Source organism: Grampus griseus (assembly GCF_964374135.1).
Source record: "Grampus griseus genome assembly, chromosome: 3".
In the NCBI taxonomy this organism is placed as follows: Eukaryota; Metazoa; Chordata; class Mammalia; order Artiodactyla; family Delphinidae; genus Grampus; species Grampus griseus.
In genome coordinates this window covers 172,215,002-172,234,787 of record NC_139019.1, presented here as the reverse complement: position 1 = coordinate 172,234,787, position 19,786 = coordinate 172,215,002, and the positions used below count along the sequence as shown (strand labels likewise).

Genomic DNA, 19,786 nt, shown 5'->3' with positions numbered 1-19,786 from the left:
AGCTGTGACATGGAGCTGGCGGGTGACAAGCCTTGTCCTGCCACCAAGGTGGCTCCTCCTCCCTGCCCCCCAACCCCCCACCCATTTTCCTGGAGCCAGACTCTTCTCTCTGCGCAATCTGCTCCCATGGTTCCCTCGTCCCCCACCTGGAGGACCCAGGTGCACCCTGCCCACTTCACAGGTGGGAAGACTGAGGCTCCAGGAGACCCCAGTTACATGAAAGGTTGACCCAGAGACGAGGGCACTTCCCCGGAACCTCACCACCTGGAAATCCAGGAAGAAGCGCCTTTAATCGTCAGCTTCGTGGTCAGGCTCTCTGACTTGTTTCTGGAACCTTTATTAGTATTTGTTCCGTGGGGGGGGTGGGGGGTGCCGTGTCTTTTCGGAGAGGGGGCACATGCTGGTTGGTTGGGGGGGTGGGGGTTGGCCAAGCTGGCAGATGTTTCTGCCTGGCCCAGAATCACTTCCCCAATTTCCTGCAGGCCCAGTGGGGGCCCCTGCAGCCCTGGAGCGCTGACGGGAAATGAAAGGGCCATGTGGCCCTGCGTCTGGCGGGGGTGGGTGGCCTCAGGGGTCAGGTGCGCCAGGAGGGCACTTGTGGGAAGAGCCTGAGGTCGCCCGGTGAACACTGATTAAGCCCCTACTGTGTGCAGCAGCAAGCAAGGCTGCCCTTCCCCCATCCTGCCGCAGGGATGGCCGGCTCCAAAGACGCCCCCCTCCCTCACCACCTCCGCCTGCCCGTGTGTGACTCCTGCTGTCCCCCTCGCAGGCCTGGGGCTCCCAAGGGTTGTCTGGGTCTCTCTTGGGCATCCAACACGGGCCTTAACATACAAAAGGTTGGGAATTCCCTGGCAGTCCAGTGGTTATTAGGACTCTGCACTTTCACTGCTGTGGGCCCGGGTTCAACCCTTGAACTAAGATCCCGCAAGCCGTGCACCGCAAACAGTGTCGTGCAGCCCAGGAAAAAAAAAAAAGCATACAGAAGGTGCTCAGTCACGGCCGCAAGATGGATTGACCTGGCCGCAGCCCCGAGGGCTTGACAGGGAGGGTTCCAGACTACGGGTGCTTCCGCCCCACCCGGCCTCCCCGCGCCAGACTTCATCTGTCCGTCCATCCATCCATCCATCCATCCGTTTGTCCCTGCCCCGGGGTCTCTGGGGAGGGGGCGAGAAGGGGCAGGAGCGCACCCTCTGGGCTGGGCTGCGGAAGAGGACGGTTACAGCGGGGCTACAGCGGGGCGGCACCAGTGCCGGACCGAGACCCGCACGGAAGCCCCTGGCCGCCTCAGTGGGCACGAGGGGAGGGGCCGTGGGGGATGTGGGTGCCGCCCCCGCCCCACCCGTGCCCTGCCCCGTCCCGTCCCCCAGCCCTGCGCGTGGGCGTTTCTGTGAATGGGGGAGGCTGGTTGGCCCCCAGGGACCCAGCCCCTGCCCACCTGGGTAACGGCTGCCAGCGCTGAGTCATGGGGCAGCAGGGCCTCCCAGGGCCCGATAATGTGAGGAGGGGCTTTATCAGCTGGGGTGGGGCCACCAGGAGGGGGAGCCAGGTGGGGGGACCAGCAATGCAGAGGCCCCGGGCAGGAGCAGGCTGGGAGCAGCGAGGGACCAGTGCTGGGGAGGGACCAGGTGCAGGCATCTGGGGGGCCAGGACCACAGCCTGGCAGGCAGGAGGCCTGGCTTCTTCTGACAGCAGCAGGGAGTCAGGGGCCTCCTCGGAGCAGGGGAGACACAGCCTGACCTCGATGTAAAGATTAAAAGCTCCCCGGACTCTCCACCCTGGGGGGCTGCAAGGAGGAAGTGTCATCCTATTGTTCTTGGCTGTTCTGTGGGGGGACGCTGAGGGATAAAAACCAGCTGTGCGGGCTTCTCTGCTCTTTCAGTGCAGTTTCACTTTGCTTACAGGAGTTACAATGAATCAGTTCTTGTCCAAAGCCCAAAGAATATAGAAATAGTGAGATTGGTAATGATAGCCAAAAAATGGAAATAACCCAAATGCCCATCAGTGGCGAATGGATAAACAAATGTGGTCCCTCCACACACGGGAGCATCACTCAGCCGTGAAAAGGGGTGAAGCCCCGACACTCGCTACCACGTGGACGGACCCTGAGAACACGATGCTCAGTGAGAGAAGCCAGACGCAGAAGGACACACAGGGTGTGATTCCACTGATGGGAAACGTCCAGAACAGGCAGATCCGCAGAGACAGAGAGTGGGTTCCTGGTTGTCACGGGCTGGGGAGGGGGAGGGGGGTGACTCCTGATGGGGACGGGGCTTCCTCTGGGATGATGGAATGTTCTGGAACTAGATAGGGGTCGTGGTTGCAGAACAATGTTCAGTGCACCAAAGGCCACTGAATTGTTCACCTTAAAATGGTGAATTCTGTGTTACGTGACTTTCACCTCCATAAATATTTTTTTGAACGATCCAGGACCAGGTAGGTGAGATGAAGGCCCTGCGGCTCCCGGGCGGCGCCAGCCGTGCCTGACGCCTCACTCCGCCGTTCATCCTTGTCCGTTCCCAGACCCCCTCCGAGGGCCGGGGTTCCAGCGGGGTCCCCATGGTCCCCACACATGGACGGTGTCTGTTCCTGCCGTTCTGGCCGTGGGGGGAGCCATCCTTCTCTGGTTGCCCATATGAGCCGTATTGGACACAAGTGCAAAAACGGGCCTTTTTTCGGACTTCCCTGGCGGTCCAGTGGTTAGGACTTGGGGCTTCCACTGCAGGGGCCCCGGGTTCAATCCCTGGTTGGGGAACTAGGATCCCACAGGCCACACGGTGGGGCCAAAAAAAAGAAAAAAACCACAAGGGGGCCTTTTCCACCTGTTCCCAGCTGTGGGCCTCTCCCTGCCACATTGGTGGCTGCCAGGGACAAGGTTGTCCCTCTGTGGGGCTGGGGGCCGCCGGTCGCCCGAACGCTCCCGGTTTCTCCTGATTTTGTCCCTGTATCTGCCGTCCAAGGACACGGCCTCACTCCTGGAGTCCCCCTGCCGCCCAGTGGCCTCCTGCATCCGAGGTAGGGCCCCGCGGACTTTGGAGCCGCCTGGGTGTCGGGAGGGGGGCTGAGCGGACACCATTAAGGGGGCAAAGTTCCTCCTGGGGGCCCTGGAGCGGGTGCTTTCTTTACAGCTGGGGCCCCTCGGCCTTGGGCTGGTCGCCGCCCTGGGCCCGTGCAGGCTGGAGCTGGGGACACGGTGCCAGGGAGGGGTCTCCCGCGTGTGGGCGGCCCTGGGGGCGCCCCTCCCCCCTGCACCAGGTCCCCCCTCGCGGTTTGATGGAGGCCACGGGCCTGTCCTCCTCTTTCAGCCTGGCAGGTGGGCCCAGGGCATGCGTGGTGCCCTGGCTCCCGAGGGGTCCGCTGTGCCCGCAGGGCGGCTTCGGGGGAGGGGGCCCCACCCCGGGGGCCATCGAGGCCTGGTCCGCAGCACAACCCGCTGACCTGGCTGGGAGCTCCTCGAAGCTGGTGGTAGTGAAAATGCTCACCTTTCGCCACAAACAAGAATTTCCTGTTTGCCCCTCGCGCACCTGGGGGAGGGGAGGTTATCTCACTTTTGCCTCCCTGGCCCCTCCCCCGCCTCCCCCGCCCACTCCCTGACCCGGAGCCTGTCCTGCTTTATCTGCTTCCTCCTTGCAGACTGTCCCCTCCACCCTCTGCGGAGGGGTGGGTGGCGGGGTCCCACCGGGGACCCCCTCCTCTCCCCACCAGCCTCCCCCTCCCACCTGGGCTGGGCCCAGAGCGAGGCAGGTGGCCTTTTGCGCTCATCATCCTCCCGACGCGGTCGAGGGCCCACTGAGAAATCCATGTGTGGCATGAGGCTGGGTGGCGCCTTTGCTGCAAAGGAAACTGAGGCAGAGGTCGGGGTCAGAGGGTGAGGAGGGGCTGGGAGGGGAAGGAGGGAGCCTTGCGGAGATCCGGGGAGGTGCATTCCAGAGGAGGGAGCAGCAGGTGCAAAGGCCCTGAGGTGAGGGCCTGTGGCTTTTGCTCAGAAAGCATGACAAGGCCCAAGGGGGCCGAGCAGAGGGAGGTGAGGGCAAGGAGGTGACAGGCCAGTAGTGACCGCAGGGGAAGTGGGATCCTCGATGGGGGCAATGGGAAGCCATGGGAGACTGTAAGGCGGGGGAGAGTCTCTCCCGGGCTGCCCGGGAAAGCCCCTCTGGCTGCTCAGCAGGGGTGGGGGCTTGGCTCTGCTTGGTCTGTGCCTCAGTTTCCCGTCTGTGAAGTGGGTGGTGCCGGGGAGGGGAAGATGGACACGCGGGCAGTCCAGCCTTGGTAACTAGCGGATGGATGCCCTCCGTCACTGGGTAGGGGCCCAGCCACAGCAGAGACCGGCGGAGGGGCCTGTCCCGGTGACCCCGCCCAGCAGGTGGAAAACGGGAAGGGAGGTGTGTGCTTGGGAGCCTCTGTGGGAGCCCCCAGCCCGGGCCCGCACGTCCACACCCACATCCTCGGGGTTCTGTACCGCCTTCACAGATGTGGCTTGGGGAGGACAGGCTGTGAACCCAGCAGGGCAGACTCCCAAGTGCCCCCAAGACCCTTGTCTGCCCGACGCCAGGACGCAGGTGGCCCGAAGTGTGGGTTGTGCACGGACACATCTCGGGTTTGGGAAAGGATAGGGGTTCCCACCCCCACGTTGCTCGGAGAAATCAAGGTCCACCTAACGAGCATTTATGAAGCAGCTGCTGGGCGCCCAATTCTAGATCCTGGCGACCAAGCAGACAAAATCCCAAACACCCTACCGGGGCAGGTGGACAGGAGACCATACCAGTGTGTCAACCCATGCGGCTTGGTGGTGCGGGGGAATGGGGTACATAGGAGAGTCGCCTGTAATCGGTGCATGTGCTCCAAGTGAGAGCACAGGCACGCGGGGCTTCTCTCCAGGGCGACGTGGGAACAGAGACCTGGGCGACAACGGGGAAGCCCGCGGGGACAGAGCTAGGACAGAGCCAGGACGGCATTCCAGGAGAGGAGCTGCCAGGTCAAAGGCCTGGAGGGGGGACCGCGGCCCCTGGCGGGTTTGAGAAGCAGTGGGAAGGCTGGTGAGAGGTCAGCTGGGAGTGGCCCTGGCAGGTCTTCTGGGACCCGTGGCTGCAGAGAGGCGGGGTGTCCTCAGAACTGGCGGGAGGCGGAGGTGGCCCCGTGATCAGAGCGCCCAGTGGCCCCGGGGAAATCAGGCTCCGGGGAGGGGAGACTGGGGCAGTTTATCTGGGGCCTCAGCCCAAGGCGGGGGTGTTTCCTGAGGTTTTGCCCAACCTCCAGCCTGGGTTTGCAGCTCGGGGTATGACAGTGCCTCCTGGTCCGTCCAGAAAGGGTCAGGGTTTCAGCCAGAGGGCCCAGGTGGGCCCGAGGCCTGGGTGTGGCTCAGGATCTGTTGTGGCCCAGCTGTGTGGCTTGAGAGCCTTGTGAGGACAGGCAGACGGGCCCAGGGGCTCACGAGGGGAGCCTGGACACCACCACGGGGGGCCTGGACACCGCCCCCAGCTCCCCCATCCCTGAGGCCTGGTGGGCAGCCCTAGCTGGCTGGCCAGGGCAGGACACACCCTGCAGGGGTGCGGAACTTGGGCCCAGAGCCCCATATAGCTGGGGCGGCCTTTACTGCCCGTCTTTGTTGTTGGCTGCCCACAGCAACAGCCATTAATTCTTCCTTCTCTGTCGGCAGCCTGCCCACCCCCTTTATGGCCTCGCTGGCCGCGCCACGGCAGCCCGCCCACCGTTTGGCCTGGGAGTTAACGGCCCCCCACCAAGCCAGCCCACCTCTGCCCAGCAGCTGTTCTCTGCCCTGAGCCTCAGTTTCCCCACCTGGAATATGGGGGTCCTGATGGTTCCAGGAGCTCAGGGTGAAGCTATTGTGTTTATCACCCACTGTCTCTGAAAGATGGGGAAACTGAGGCAGGAGGGGCACTGTGATCTCTTGTGGGAGCTGGGCCCAGGAAGGGCTTCATGCCGGGTGGACCCCCCTCCACCAGGGTCGGGATCTCAAGAGAGGAGATGTCGCCCCCTCGTCAGGAAGGGCTTGAGGTTCGGTGGTCCCCGGTGAGCTTCCTGGAGCGGCCATAACAAATGACCACAGACTGGGCAGCTTAGAACAACAGGGATTTACTCTCAGTTCTGGAGGACTGACGTCTGGGGCCAGGGGATGGCTGGGCGTTACTCAGGCTCCAGGGGACGGTCCTTCTTGCCTCTTCCAGCTTCTGGGGGCTCCAGGCGTCACCCCAATCTCTGCCTCTATTTCCCCATGTGTCTCTACGTCTCTCCTCCTCTCATAAGGACACCAGTCACCCTACTGTGGGACCTCATCGTAACTAATGTCATCTGCAGAGACCCTATTTCCAGATCAGGTCCCATCCTGAGGTTCCGGGTAGATGGGAACTTGAGGGCAATTCCCCACAAGTCTCTCTGATCTTCTGTGCCCAGCCTGGCCCACGTTGCGGCCGAGAAAATCAGGGTTCACTCAACGAGCATCTATTAAGCAGCTGCTGTGTGCTCAGCCCCATTTTAGACTTTGAAAACAGAACAGACAAAATCCCCGACGTTCCAGCCAGGCAGACAGACAGGAGACTGGACCAGGCTGTGAATCGTGGGGATCTGATGAAGGGGCCGAGGGGCGCACACAGTGCTGGGGGCTGTGCGGGCAGGGGGAATGAGGATGGGGCAGGGGCAGTGGAGGCGGCCCAGGCGGGTGCACGCCCACGGGAAGGTCCACCTGCAGGCCCCACACCCCTCAGGAGGAAAAACGGGGCCTCCCTGGCCACCATAAATCAGTGCAGGAATGCAGCTGGCCAGCCGGCCTCTGGCAGGGTGGAGACAAAGGCCCGGCCTCGACCACCCAGGTCTGGGCTCCTGGCAGCCGCCACCGCCCCCCGCCCCGGCCTGTACCCTGCGTGCCCCACTATCTCTCCATTACACAGATGGGGAAAGTGAGGCCCAGAGAGGGGCGAGGTGGCCGAGGGGTAGCCAACCCGAGGACCCTGCCTCCCCAGGCCCGGGGATGTCCCATACCGCAGGAGCTGGGCACCAGTGTGTTCTTGGGCCCTGATGACCGATTGTCTCAGCCGGGGCTAATTGGTGGTTTCAAGGCCCCACACAGTCCCGCTTGCTCTGTGTCCAGGTGGCCATGGGGACTGCATTCCCCAAAGCTTAATTTGAAGCCTGCTATCTGCACTGCCCCCCTTGGCAAATCCCCCCCCCAACTTTGCTCTCTAATTATCTCTGCCGGCTTCCCCTGCCTGCCAGCACCTGGGAGCTGAGGCTGGGGACCCCCTGCCCCGCTGATAGCCCAGACCGAGGCCCTCTCCCCACGCCGGTGACTGGTGAACCCAGGCAGCGGGTGCGCAGGACAGAGCCTGGGCTGAGCGTCCCCGAGAGTCCTGACTCCAGGCTCAGGCCTGCCTCTGTCCTCAGCTACAAAATGGGCCACCTCTCAGGAGCACATGCGTGTGACTCAGTGGACCGTACCGGACGTCCACCATCCTCACGGTGGCGATGGTCTAGGTGGGATAAATTGTGCCCCCCAAAATGAACATGTTCAAGTCTGAGCTTCAGGTTCCTGTGAACGGGACATGAGTTGGGAATCAGGTCTTTGCATATGTGATTAGTCACGGGTGGAGATGAGGTAGCCCTAAAGCCAGTGAGTGATGCCCCATAAGAAGAGGGGGATTTGGACACACAGACACAGGGAGAAGCCACGTGAAGACAGAGGCAGAGGCCGGGGTGATGCAGCCACAGGCCCAGGACACCTGGAGCCCCAGGAGCTGGAAGAGGCGGGAAGGATCCCCCCCCAGCTGCCCCCCGCCCCAGCCTCCGGAGGGAGCACAGCCCTGCCGCACCTTGATCTCAGACGGCTGGCCTCCAGAGCCAGGACAGGATAAATCTCTGGTTTAAGCCAAGTGTGTGGTCAGCTGTTACGGCCCCCGGACAGGTGTCTCGGTCCTTGTTTGATAGTGGTGGGGGCAGGCCTCAGGAGATGTTTGGACTGTGGGGGGCCGGGGGTCTGGGGCCGGGACCCCTCGGTTGGCCCTCCGTGCCATGTGGACGTGGCACCCGCACCCAAGCTCTGGCACCAACTAATCCATCCCCTCCCTGCCGTCGCAGCTCTACGAACTGGACGGGGACCCCAAGAGGAAGGAGTTCCTGGATGACTTGTTCAGCTTCATGCAGAAGCGAGGTGAGGCCTGCCCGCCGGGAAGTCCCAGATATGAGCACGCAGGAGAGGGGGCCCTGCTGCCCACTGCCCGGGGCAGGTGTGTCAGCCAGGCTGTGAGTGAGTTCTCCGTGGCCGGAGGCATCCAAGAGATGCCTGAGGGGGGAGACACAGCCCTGCCATGGTGGCGGGGGAGGTCTGAGAGAAGAGGCACCATCCTGCCTTGGGTATCTGACAGGAGACACAGCCCAGCCTTGAGGGTCTGATGGGGGAGAGACAGCTGTGAGAGTCTGAGGGGTAAGTCCTTGGGTGCGGGGGGGCTCTCAGGGCCCCAACCCGGAACTGACAGTCCAGGCTTCCTCCCTTGCTGCTGAGACCCGGGCGCTGAGATCCTGGCTCCCCGGATCCCCAGCAGCGGGGCTGGCCTCTGTCTGGGGAGCAGGGTTGCGTTCCCAGGCAGGCGGGCGGACGCTGGGTGGCAGGACAGAAGCTCCCCACAGGCTAGAGTCTGGCCTTCCTGCTGCCACTGGTGGGAGGTTTGGGTCCCGGCCCCTCCCTGCTCCCACCTGGGGCCTCAGTTACCCCATCTGTAAGGTGGGCCACCAACACTCCCCGCCGTGTGGCAGTGCCCCAGATGTGCTGAGTGCCAGGTCCACAGTTATTATGCGCCAACAGTGTACCAGGCCCAAGCCACCTGTATCCCCCTACACCCTGGGGTCTGGGGTGGGGCGGATGCCAGACGCGGCCTTGAGAACAGGGAGACGACCAGGGACGGAGGCCAGGCCTGGGGAGCAGGGACTGGTCTGGGTGGGTGTCCAGGTGGGGAAACGGACGGCCCAGACGCTGGGGGGGCGTCGGGGGCATTCAGGGTGAGCCAGGCCTAGGGAGGATGGGGGAGGAGGGTACCCAGAGGGTCCCCAGGGCCCTCCCTCAGCTCAGAGCTGCCAGCCAGCCAGGGGTCCCAGGAGCACCCACTGCATGTGGGGCTCATTTCCTTGATACCTCCTCCCCCCACACCCCCCCAGCAGGGTTATCACGACCCCCACTGTTCAGGGAAGGAAACTGAGGCCTGGAGAGGGGAGAGGGCCTCTGAGCCACAGAAGCAGGAAGGGGTGGGGCTGGGGCGGGGCTGCTGGGGGTGGGTGGGGCGGGCAGGGGAGCTGCATGCGCTATGACTGTTTCAGGGGCCAGCCAGGCGGCTTCTTTGTCCAGGGCCCCTGCCCGCCCCTCCCTGCCAGCAGCTTCTGTAAACACAGGCCCAACCAGGCCCAGGCCGGAAGGGAAGGAGATGAAAGGGGAGGGGGCTGCGGCCTCCACATTAACTCCTCCGGTGCCGGGGGTGGAGGAATCCAGACCCAGCCAGGCCTGCTTCCCCCCCCCTCGCCGCCTCCCACCCCCCATGTGGTCAGAGAGATCGACCCACCCTTTATCATCCCGTCCACACCTACCTGAGCCCCCCAGTCCCCCTCCCCCCACCATGGGGCTCCAAGCTCCCAGGCCCAGAGCCCACCCATTTTGCCCCAGACTGGCCTCCCGGTGTCCTGGAGGCACGGAGGAAGTATGGTGAGCTGCCCCAGAGTGATGAGGCTGGGGTCTTCTGGGGCCCCCAGCTCCTGGCCACACAGGACTTCAAAGGTCTGTGTCCAGCCCTGTCTCCCTCACCAAGCCAGGTGCTCCTGGAGGACAGGAAGCAACAAACTCCTATGCAACCCTCAAAACCCAGCTCCAAGGCCCTCTCTTCCCTACCTTCCTCTTGAACCCTCCCCTCTATAACTGGGGTCGGGGGCTTTGGGGCTGAGAATCTGGATACCACGTCCTGCATCCCATGATAAAGTAGTCTTTCCCGCACATCACAAAGTAAAAGCCTCCAACTGGATATCTCTCTGAATTCTCTGGGGGCTGGACGTGGAGGAGGGGTCCTGCCTGCACCCCACCTTCCTGCGGTTTCCTTGACGACCTCTCCGCCCTTCCTTATCGCCCCCCCACCCCCGCCCGCCTCCATCAGTGCCTCTCTGTGCTCTCCCAGCCCCACTCCTTCTATAAACATCCGTCGCCCGGCTGCCGGACCAGGGCGCAGGGTCCCAGGAGGAGCTTTGGTGTGATTCCTTCTTTTTCCCAATGCAGAGCCTAAACCAGCGTCCTGGGTGGGCCAGGTGGGCGCTGTGGGCGCGTCTGTGGGGCTGGGTGTGCTGCTGACACCTGGCGTTGCTTTTCTCTCTCCTTCCTGGGCTGGAAAATGAAGTGGGTAGCGTGGGGGTCTGAGACCCATCTTCCTCAACCCCCTCCAGGAGGTCTTCATTCGTTGGGGATTTTGCAACCCGGGAAGGGCCCGGCAGTGGCCAAGGTTGGCAGGAGGTGGTTCCGGGATGTCCAGCTTGTAGAGGGGGGACCAGGAAGCAGGGTCCTGGGTACAGGGCATTGTCCAGGGTGGGGCAGGGAGCAGGAACCCACCCTGGAGCTTCCCTTTACCACCTCTGCAGGGGCGGCAAGCATGCCCCCAGGGCTGGGGTGGGGGCCTTCAACCTTCCCTGTTGTTTATTGAGCACCTGCTGTATGCCAGGCTGGGCACCGGGGGACCCCATGTGAGCAGGACAGCAGGTGGGGGCCACAGACAGTAAACCTGTACTTTCCCTGCCAGGGAGAGAGGTTTAAGTGGGGGCTTCTCCACCCTCAGCCATGATGGTGCCAGGCAGGCTAAGCTGAGACCTAAGGGCTCCCACGGCTGGGGCTTCTGGGTGACAGGGAGATGGCTGTGCAGGGGCTTGGAGCATCGGGGTGGGTGTAAGATGGGAGCAGGGCTGTCTGTAGGGAGGAGCCCCCTCCCGAGGCTGGGCCACCCCCCCCCTCCCTCCCGCCCTCCCAGGTCTGGCCCACCTCCCCAGTGTCTAAGCTGCAAAGTGGATTAATCAAGCCCTCCCTCCCCCACTGCAAAGCCCCCAACACAGCAGAGTTGTTTTGGCAGCTGTCGTGTCTGTAGGAGGAATAACAAAGGCTGTGTTTCTCCTGCTGGGCCCCCAGGTTGGCCCTGCAGCTCCCCCGTCACCCACCCAGGTGAGAGCAGCATGAGGCCAGATCACTGATGGAGAGACTGAGGCAGAGCTGCCTCCTCAGGGCTCTCGCAAGCAGGGGTCTCACCCGGGCGACCCTGCCCCCCCCCCCCCGGACACTGGGACACTGGCATCCTCTCCTGGCATCCAGTGGGTGGGGCAGGGAGGCTGCTCCACCCCTCACAGCGTCCGGGACGGCCCCCAAGAGAGTGAGCCGCCCCAGGTCAGCTATGCCGAGCGGACCCGCGCTCACCGACGCGTCGGGCACCACCCCAGGTGACGGCACCCCCCCTCCCCGCAGGGACGCCCGTGAACCGCATCCCCATCATGGCCAAACAGGTGCTCGACCTGTTCATGCTGTACGTGCTGGTGACGGAGAAGGGCGGCCTGGTGGAGGTCATCAACAAGAAGCTGTGGCGGGAGATCACCAAGGGCCTCAACCTGCCCACGTCCATCACCAGTGCCGCCTTCACGCTGCGCACCCAGTGAGTGCCCGCCCGCGGCGTCCGGGCAGAAAGGACCCAAGGCAGGGAGGAGTGGGGGGGGGCGGGGGGCGGCCAGACCACAGGGTGGAGGGTGGAATGTCCTGGCTCTGAGGCTATGCAAATTGAGTGTTGAAGGAATAGCAGGTAGTCGATGTGGGGACGGGGGTGGGGACATGTCACAGGACAGGCATTGAGACAGAGGGAACAGCACAGGCAAGGACCACGGCTTGGAGGGCTGCTGGGTGCTTCCGGGCAGAGATGTGGGATGGGGATTGAGGAGCTGGTGCTGCAGCGGGGCTTGGCTTTATGCAGACCCCAGAGGCATCCCAGGTGCCATCCTGTCCCCTTGCCCCTGCCTGCAGGTACATGAAGTACCTGTACCCCTACGAGTGTGAGAAGCGTGGCCTCAGCAACCCCAATGAGCTCCAGGCCGCCATCGACAGCAACCGGAGGGAGGGCCGGCGCCAGAGCTTTGGAGGTTCCCTCTTCGCCTACTCACCGGGCGGGGCCCACAGCATGCTCTCCTCGCCCAAGCTCCCTGTGTCCTCCCTGGGCCTGGCCGCCAGCACCAACGGCAGCTCCATCACCCCGGCCCCCAAGATCAAGAAAGGTGAGGGCTGCATGGGGCCTGGGGCCTGATCTTGACTTAGCTTCAGCCTGGCGGTGTGTCCCAGGGAGGGGACCGCCTTTTCCCCTCCCTGGGTAACTGGGATGATAGACCCCAAAGTTGGTGTGTAAGAAGGCAGCCAACCTGCTTATGCTGTGCTCGTAGCAGACATTACTAATCAATTGCCATTTTTCCAGCCCCAGGCCTGTAGCAGGCAGACATCACTAATCAATTCATTTCCCCTGAACCTGTGCCGTCGGCAGACATCACGAATGGATAATTTTTTCCTCCAGTTCTATGCCAAGGCAGACATGGCAAATCAAGCCCAATTTTCCCATCCTATACCCGTGGCAGACGTTACTAATTAATCACTGTTTTACTGTAGCCCAGTCCACTTGCCTGTGGCTGGTGTTTTTATTTAATTAATTAATTTATTTACTTATTTTTAATTTTTTGATTTTTAATTTATTTTTTGGCTACATAGCATGTGAGATTTTAGTTCGCTGACCAGGGATCAAACCTGGGCCCCCTGCATTGGAAGGCAGATTCTTAACCACTGCGCCACCAGGGAAGTCCAAGGCTGATGCTTTTCATCACTGTCGTTCTCTCTAGTCCCTTGCACGTGGCGGACATTACTAGTTGATCACTGTATTCTTTTCCCTTTGAGCTTTAGAATCCTCCTGAATACACTGTCCCACCGGACACCAAGGGTGTCGTGTGGGTCATCAAGTGGACTCTTTAACCACCCCTGAAGCTATTGCTAGGTGCCCCTGGGCAGCTCACTGCCCCTTTCTGAGCCCAGCTTTCCTTACACGTAAAGTGAGGGAAATTATGCCTTCTCTGTGGGGGTGTTGGGGAGCCTGCAGTGTGTAAAATGCCCAGCGTGCAACAGGCCTGAGGTTGCAGGTAGCTGGCAGGCCTCCACCCCTAATCCCCATCCATGGCAGACATCACCAGCCGATCACAGTCCCCTCTTCCAGCAAGTCTCTGAATCCTCGCTAACACATGTGGCAGCCCAGCCTCAAGCAGGTCGGTGCACCTGTCCGAGGTTCCATTTCTCATTTGCCACATGAGCTGTGACTCCCTACTTTCCAAGCTTGGCCCGGGGATCCGAGGTGATCCTCACAGCACCCTGAAAATTTGGGGCTGGTCAGGTCTAAGGTGAATGGGGTCTCACCAGTGACAGCTCCCTCCGGCCTCTGTGAGCCTCAGTTTACCCCCCAGCCTTGGGGAGTTGCAGCGATACCCGTGAATGTCATTAGGCATCTGCTGCATGCGAGGTCCTGTGCTGGAGCTAGGGAGGACGGGGGCGGATAAGAGAGAGGTTCGGACCTAATGGAGCTACCGAGGGGGCCGGGAAAAGCTGGTTCTGATGGGTCCCAGGGGCTCTTTTCAGCTGAGAGGGAGGCAAGCAGAAAGGGCTGCAGAGACTCCAGAGCAGAGGGCCTGGCAACTGCAAAGTTTGGAGTGGGGACCCTCCTGGAGGGGCAGCCCCAGGCCACCAGGGATAGACACGGGAGGGAGAGTCAGAAGAGGAGACAGTGGGACCAGTGGGTGGGAACCACGGGGACGTTTGTTTCAACCACAGGACAGGGGAATGGTTAGGAGCTGGTTCTGGAGTTGGACTGCATGGGTTTCATTTCAGCTCAGCCTCTCTCCAGGTCTGTGGCCTCAGGAAAATTATCCATCCTCTCTGAGCCTTGGTTTCCTCAGCGGTAAAGTGGAGAAAAGGGTGACTTGGTGGTTATGGGATTGTTGAGACGGTTCACGTTAAGTGCTTTAGACAAGACATGTGGTGAGCTCTTGTCATAACTAGTATTATATGTAATATGTGCTATTGTGGTCTCTCTATAACACTAATGCTAAATACTACTATGATACTGTCACTGTAACTAGTATTGTCTCCGTGACCTGTATTACCATTATGCTGGTATCTGATGTCAGCCTGATACTAGAAAGGATCTTATAGCACTTGTGTCTATTCAAAAACCTGTACACTTCCCTGGAAAGGAAGTGAGCACCCCATCGGTGGAGGTATTCAAGGGGGCACATTCCTACCTTGGGTGGGAGGTGGGGACTGGGCCACCTCTGTTCCATTCTGGCCACCAACCCCTCTTCTCTCCTGTCCAGAGGAGGACTCGGCCATCCCCATCACGGTCCCCGGCCGCCTGCCAGTCTCCCTGGCAGGTCACCCCGTGGTGGCAGCCCAGGCAGTAGCGGCCCAGGCAGCCGTGGCGGCCCAGGCAGCCGCCCTGGAGCAGCTCCGGGAGAAGCTGGAGTCTGGGGAGCCTCCTGAGAAGAAGATGGCCCTGGTGGCAGAGGAACAGCAGCGGCTCATGCAGCGAGCGCTACAGCAGAACTTTCTGGCCATGACGGCCCAGCTGCCTATGAGCATCCGGATCAACAGCCAAGGTACCACCCTGGCGCTCAGACCCTCTGTGCTTCCTGCATGCGCACAAGGGCCCCGTAGCCACCACGTGTAAAGAGTGCTTACGGATCAGTAAGATAGAAAGGCAGACAAACCAGTAGAAGAAATGGGCAGCTCTGACTCGTAAACTCATAGGAAAAACCGTTCAACTCCATCTAGTTGGGGATCTGCAAGTTAACGAGGAGATACCATTTTTCACCCGTCAGAGTTTGATAATATCAAACGTTGGTCAGGATGTGCGGAAAGGGGCCCCATTGGTCCTGCTGGTGGGAACGTAAATAGGTGACAACTTGGCATTCTTTTTTAAAGATAGAAAATGTGCTTGCCCCATGACTGGGTGATTCTGCTTGGCATCTAGAGCAGAACTAATGTAGGGAAACAAGGAAACACAGGTTTTCAAGGATGTTCACTGCAGTTATTTGCATGACGTCACTAGTGTGTCCATCAGTAGGGGAATTCTTGAATCAAGTCTGGAATACTTTGTGGTCATTAAAAAGAATAACATGGGGGGCTTCCCTGGTGGCGCAGTGGTTGAGAGTCCGCCTGCCGATGCAGGGGACACGGGTTCGTGCCCCAGTCCAGGAAGATCCCACATGCCGCCGAGCGGCTGGGCCTGTGAGCCATGGCCGTGGAGCCTGTGCTCCGCAACAGAAGAGGCCACAACAGTGAGAGGCCCGTGTACTGCAAAAAAAAAAAAAAAGAATAACATGGGGAATTCCCTGGCGGTCCAATGGTTAGGACTTTGCGCGCTCACTGCCGAGGGCCCAGGTCCAATCCCTGGTTGGGGAACTAAGATCCCACAAGCCGTGTGGCACAGCCAAAAAAAAAAAGAATGACATGATTTGGGTGTGGGGACACCACTTAAGACTTGTAATCATGCTGTACACCTGAAACTAACACACTGTAAATCAACTATAATCCAGTAAAAATTATTAAAAAAAGAAAAAGAAAAAGAAAAAATACTTGTAATCAAGAAAAAAGCAAATTTGAGACAAATACATCCTTATTCAATAAGTATTTATTGAGTACCTACTGTGTGCGCTGCTGAGAGATCCTGTCCAGCGCTTCGAGAAGCTTCACGTCTGGTGGGTGACCCACGTTACCCAGATCATTGCATAGGTGGGTTTATGATTACAAAGGGTGGTTTTTCTTCTTCCCGCAGGCTCTGAGAGCCGCCAGGACTCAGCTGCGAACCTGACCAACACCAATGGCAGCAACAGTATTAGCATGTCAGTAGAGATTAATGGAATCATGTACACAGGTAGGACCACCCAGCCCCCATGCCCACCTTGACCACATCTCTCCCTCCCGAGTCCTGGTTGCCCCCACCCCCACCCCCCGGGGGTGTGGCCTTCTTGAGCCCAGACCTCTTCCCTCATGAGACTCAAGCGAGATAGTCTGTGTCCTATACTTAGCACGGAGCTCAGCACAGAGTAAGTGCTCAGAGATACATATCCTGTGTTATATATCTTATAGCAAATGATGTTTCCAGGTTCCTTCTAAAAAAAAATGTGATCAGACCCATGGCTCCTATAGACCACCAGGTGGCGATGTTGACACAGAACAGCTCGGTGGCTGTAAAGACCCCCATGGGGGGAGGCTGAGGAGATGGTGGTGTCCTGCAAGCCGGGGGTAGGGGGGCGGGCACGCTCTTTACAGGGGGTCAGCGCTCAGGAATCCCTTGCACCTGTCACATGATCTTTTAAATTCTCCACGACTTGTCTCCTGTCCTTGCACCAGGAGTGCTGTTCGCCCAGCCGCCGGCCCCCACGCCACCCTCAGCTCCCAGCAAAGGCGGAGGTGGCAGCAGCCGGGGAGCAAACAGCGGGACCAGCAGCAGCGCAGGCAGCCAGGCGGGGCCAGCAGGGTTGTCTGCACCCCCCGCATCTTCTACCTCAAATAACTCATTGCCTTAACCGCTACACTCCTCACCCTGGGAGCCCACCAGACGGGTCAGGGGGTCCAGGTGGGCCAAGCAGGGGCCGGGATGGCGGGAGATACGGGTGGGGAGGGGAGGTATCCACAAAGGAGCGACAGCTGAGGCCAAAAAGAAAAGAAAATATATATATACATATATATATATATATATATATAAAGAAAATTTAATAAAACAGGGGAAAACCAAGGAACACTTGAATTACTCAGGTTTCGGACATTCAGAGAGATGAATTGTGAGAGCAGCAAAGGAAATTAGAAACAAGAGAGGCAAATGTCTCCTAGGGCTTTCCTGTAGCCCTAGCGGACCCACGTGGACTGGTGTCTGGTTTGGACAGGCCAATCCTGTTTACCTCATACATCCCTGCACTGTGTTTTTTCATTTTTATCTGTTTTTTTCCCTTTTTTTTTTTTCCCTCTTCATCACACACTCACCACACCCAGCTCCTTGAGTTGAATGAAACCCCTGAGCCAAGAGCAGTTGAATTTTTTTCTTGTTGCTTTCGGGAACTTTTTTTTTTTTTAAAGAAATAGTGAACTTCAAAGTCTGTAGGGTTTTTAAGAGGTTTCGGGGGTTTTGTTTTGTAAATATTCTATTTTATTCTTGGGGGAGGAATCAAACCTAGGAAAAGGATATATATATCTATATATTTGTGTTCATTCAGGGAAACTGGACTTGAAAAAGCAAAAAAAAAAAAAAAAAGCAAAAAAAAGAAAAAAGTAATACCCTTTTTATTTTTCCCATGACTGATTTGGGTTCGGTTGTGCATTTCCTGTGGCGCAGTGGGCAGCTGGCGGGCCCAGGACACTGGATCCCTGGGCTAGAGTCAGCAGAGCCGATGAACTCAGGTGCTGTGGTAGGGGCTGCATGCCGGGGGTCCGCGGGAAAGGGGAGCAGGAATGCTGAATGGTAGACATCACCGTACTTGTTCTTACTTCATGCGGGGCTCCTCAGTCAGGAACCCCAAAGTCTTAACTCGAAAGGAGAAATTGCTGGGAGGGGGTTCGCCTGTCAGCCCCAGGCTCCTGTCTCAGGGATGAATACGGCCTGGGGACTCCCTTGCCTGAAAGGGCTGCTTTTGGAGACTTGTCCATGCGGGGGACACGGGTGAGCCGGCCTTAGCTCAGGGCAGGGTTTCTGTGGGGCCACGGCACCCTGAACACCACCCCTCCCCCCAGCATTTTCATCTCCTCCACTTTGTCCCTTCGTACTTCCTGGGGTCCCTGCAGTAACTAAAGGAACTAAATAGAGGCTGAGAAGGGGCCGTGCCCCTCCCTCTGCGACCCTGTGCCCCGTGTCAGAAGGTGGGCATCGGGGGGGGCGCGCAGCTGGGGGGCATTAGTTCAGGGCTGGTGAAGGTCTCCACCAGGCGAGCTGCACATCCGTCCTAAGCCCAGGCGCGGTTTGGGGTCCCTGGGGACCAGGTGCTGTTGGGTGGGGCCGTAGCTCCCACAAGGTAGCGCTCTTTCACGTTCCTCTGGGGTGGGGTGGGAGGAGCTCAGCTGTTCCCAGGGTGAGCCTGGAACCTCTAAATGGGCCCAGGGAGCCCGGCCTAACGAGCCCGGAGCGGGAGGGCGCCGCCGGCCGCCTCCCGCCTCCAGCCTCCAGACCCCGGCGTCATCTTGTTGCCTTGGAGACCGTGAGGGTGGTCCTCAGCCCCCCTCCCCCCGCCCCCAGTCTCTCTGGGTTTGGGTTTGCCTTGCGGGGCTGATGTGTGTCTTTGGGAGGGAGCCCGTTTCTTTGGTATATCTCAGGGTCGCTGAAGCCCCCCACCCTTCCAGGAGGGGGTAGCGCTGGACGCGGGGCTTTCTTCCTGCTTTTCCTTCTGGAAGGTTCTCCCCTCCCGTCTCTCACTGCAGCGGCACAATCATTGTGGGAGGGGGATCCTTTTGTCCCCAGACACAATCTGCTCCCCTCTCGCCATCACCCCCCCTTCTCCCTCTCCTCTCCCCCCACCTGACCGCAGCAGCGTGGGCGGCTGCCCTCTGCCCCCCCCACTCCGCCCCCCATTCTGCCGGCCGCGTGGGTGGGGGGGAGGGGGGGTCTCTGCTGCGAGTTTCTTTCTACCTCAGGTCTGACTTTTGATGCCAAAACCCCCGCCAGGCCGCCCACCCCCCCTAGCCCCCAGCCCCCAGCTCAGGGTCCCACCCCCGTGCGTCCTGTTGAGATCCACGTGTGTCTCGGGGAGCGGGTGTCCTGCAGGAGAGGCGCCTTCCCCCGGGTCTAACTCAGGGTGTGCCTGCGGTGCTGGGCGACGCTGATGATTGTAAGGGATGGGGGGGGGGCGTAGGCCCAGGATGGGGGGAGTCCACCGGCCGTGGAAACGCGAGGGGGGCCCGGGGCCAGTGGGCGCTCAGCCCCCAGGGGGCCCTGCCTCTGACTGGGGCGCCCCCATCAGCCCCCCCTGCTCCCAACCCCGCCGCTACCTGTCAGTGGGGGTTTCTGGGGTGCTGCTCAGCACCCCTTATGCAAACCGGGACGGGGATGGGGGCTGAGTGCTGTTCATTCCAGAACAGGTGGGGCTTAGCAGCATGCTGAGGGTGGGGACCCCCAAACTCAGGGTGGAGAGGGGCTCCCCTGCTCTGGAGATGCTTGTGGATGGGCTGCTTCTAGAACCTTCCTTGTGACCTCCAAACCGGCTGCAGGGCTGTAGCTGTCCGGCTGGGGGGCGGGCGGGGGGCGGGACGGGGCACGGGGTGGCGGGTTGGTTTGTAATAGTTGTGTGTTTGTACAGTCACTTTTCTCACTGTTAGCATTTTTGCCCACTACCATCCTTTTTTTTTTTTCCCCCCTTAATTTTGCTTCTGCATTTTTTCTTGGCAAACATGACTTCAGCCTTTCATTCCTGACATGTGAAATTTCAGTTTCTCTGGGGTTTGTCAGAGGGCGTGGGGACCGCGCCTGAACTCAGGTTAAAGGGAAAAAAAAAAACTTCTAATAAAAAGATGTAAAACTACTCTCTACCTCTGGCCGGGCCCAGCCTGTCGCACCCTGGCCGCGGCGGGGCAGCCTGTGACGATTTATTTCAGTTTTTGCAGGACATTCAGGTATTAAAAGGGAGGGAAAAAAAAAAAAGACCAAAAAAAGAAAAAAAGAAAAAAAAAGGTGTGATTTTGAAATTTAAAAGAACACTGAAAGTTTACATTTTA

At 59.8% G+C, this 19,786-nt stretch overlaps 1 protein-coding gene across 1 annotated transcript in view; it reads left to right on the top strand.

Annotated features, from left to right (window-relative positions):
- ARID3A (AT-rich interaction domain 3A) overlaps positions 1–16,882 on the top strand; it is a gene marked incomplete at its 5' end in the record, with an annotated part of 29,109 nt that extends 12,227 nt beyond the window's left edge. Inside the window, 6 exons of the mRNA XM_082651060.1 lie at positions 8,086–8,158; positions 11,483–11,666; positions 12,029–12,276; positions 14,404–14,685; positions 15,864–15,962; positions 16,442–16,882. Of these exons, the coding sequence (XP_082507186.1) occupies positions 8,086–8,158; positions 11,483–11,666; positions 12,029–12,276; positions 14,404–14,685; positions 15,864–15,962; positions 16,442–16,617 (1,062 nt within the window). The 3' untranslated portion in view covers positions 16,618–16,882. The remainder of the gene's footprint in view (positions 1–8,085; positions 8,159–11,482; positions 11,667–12,028; positions 12,277–14,403; positions 14,686–15,863; positions 15,963–16,441) is intronic.
- Positions 16,883–19,786: the final 2,904 nt, after the last annotated feature.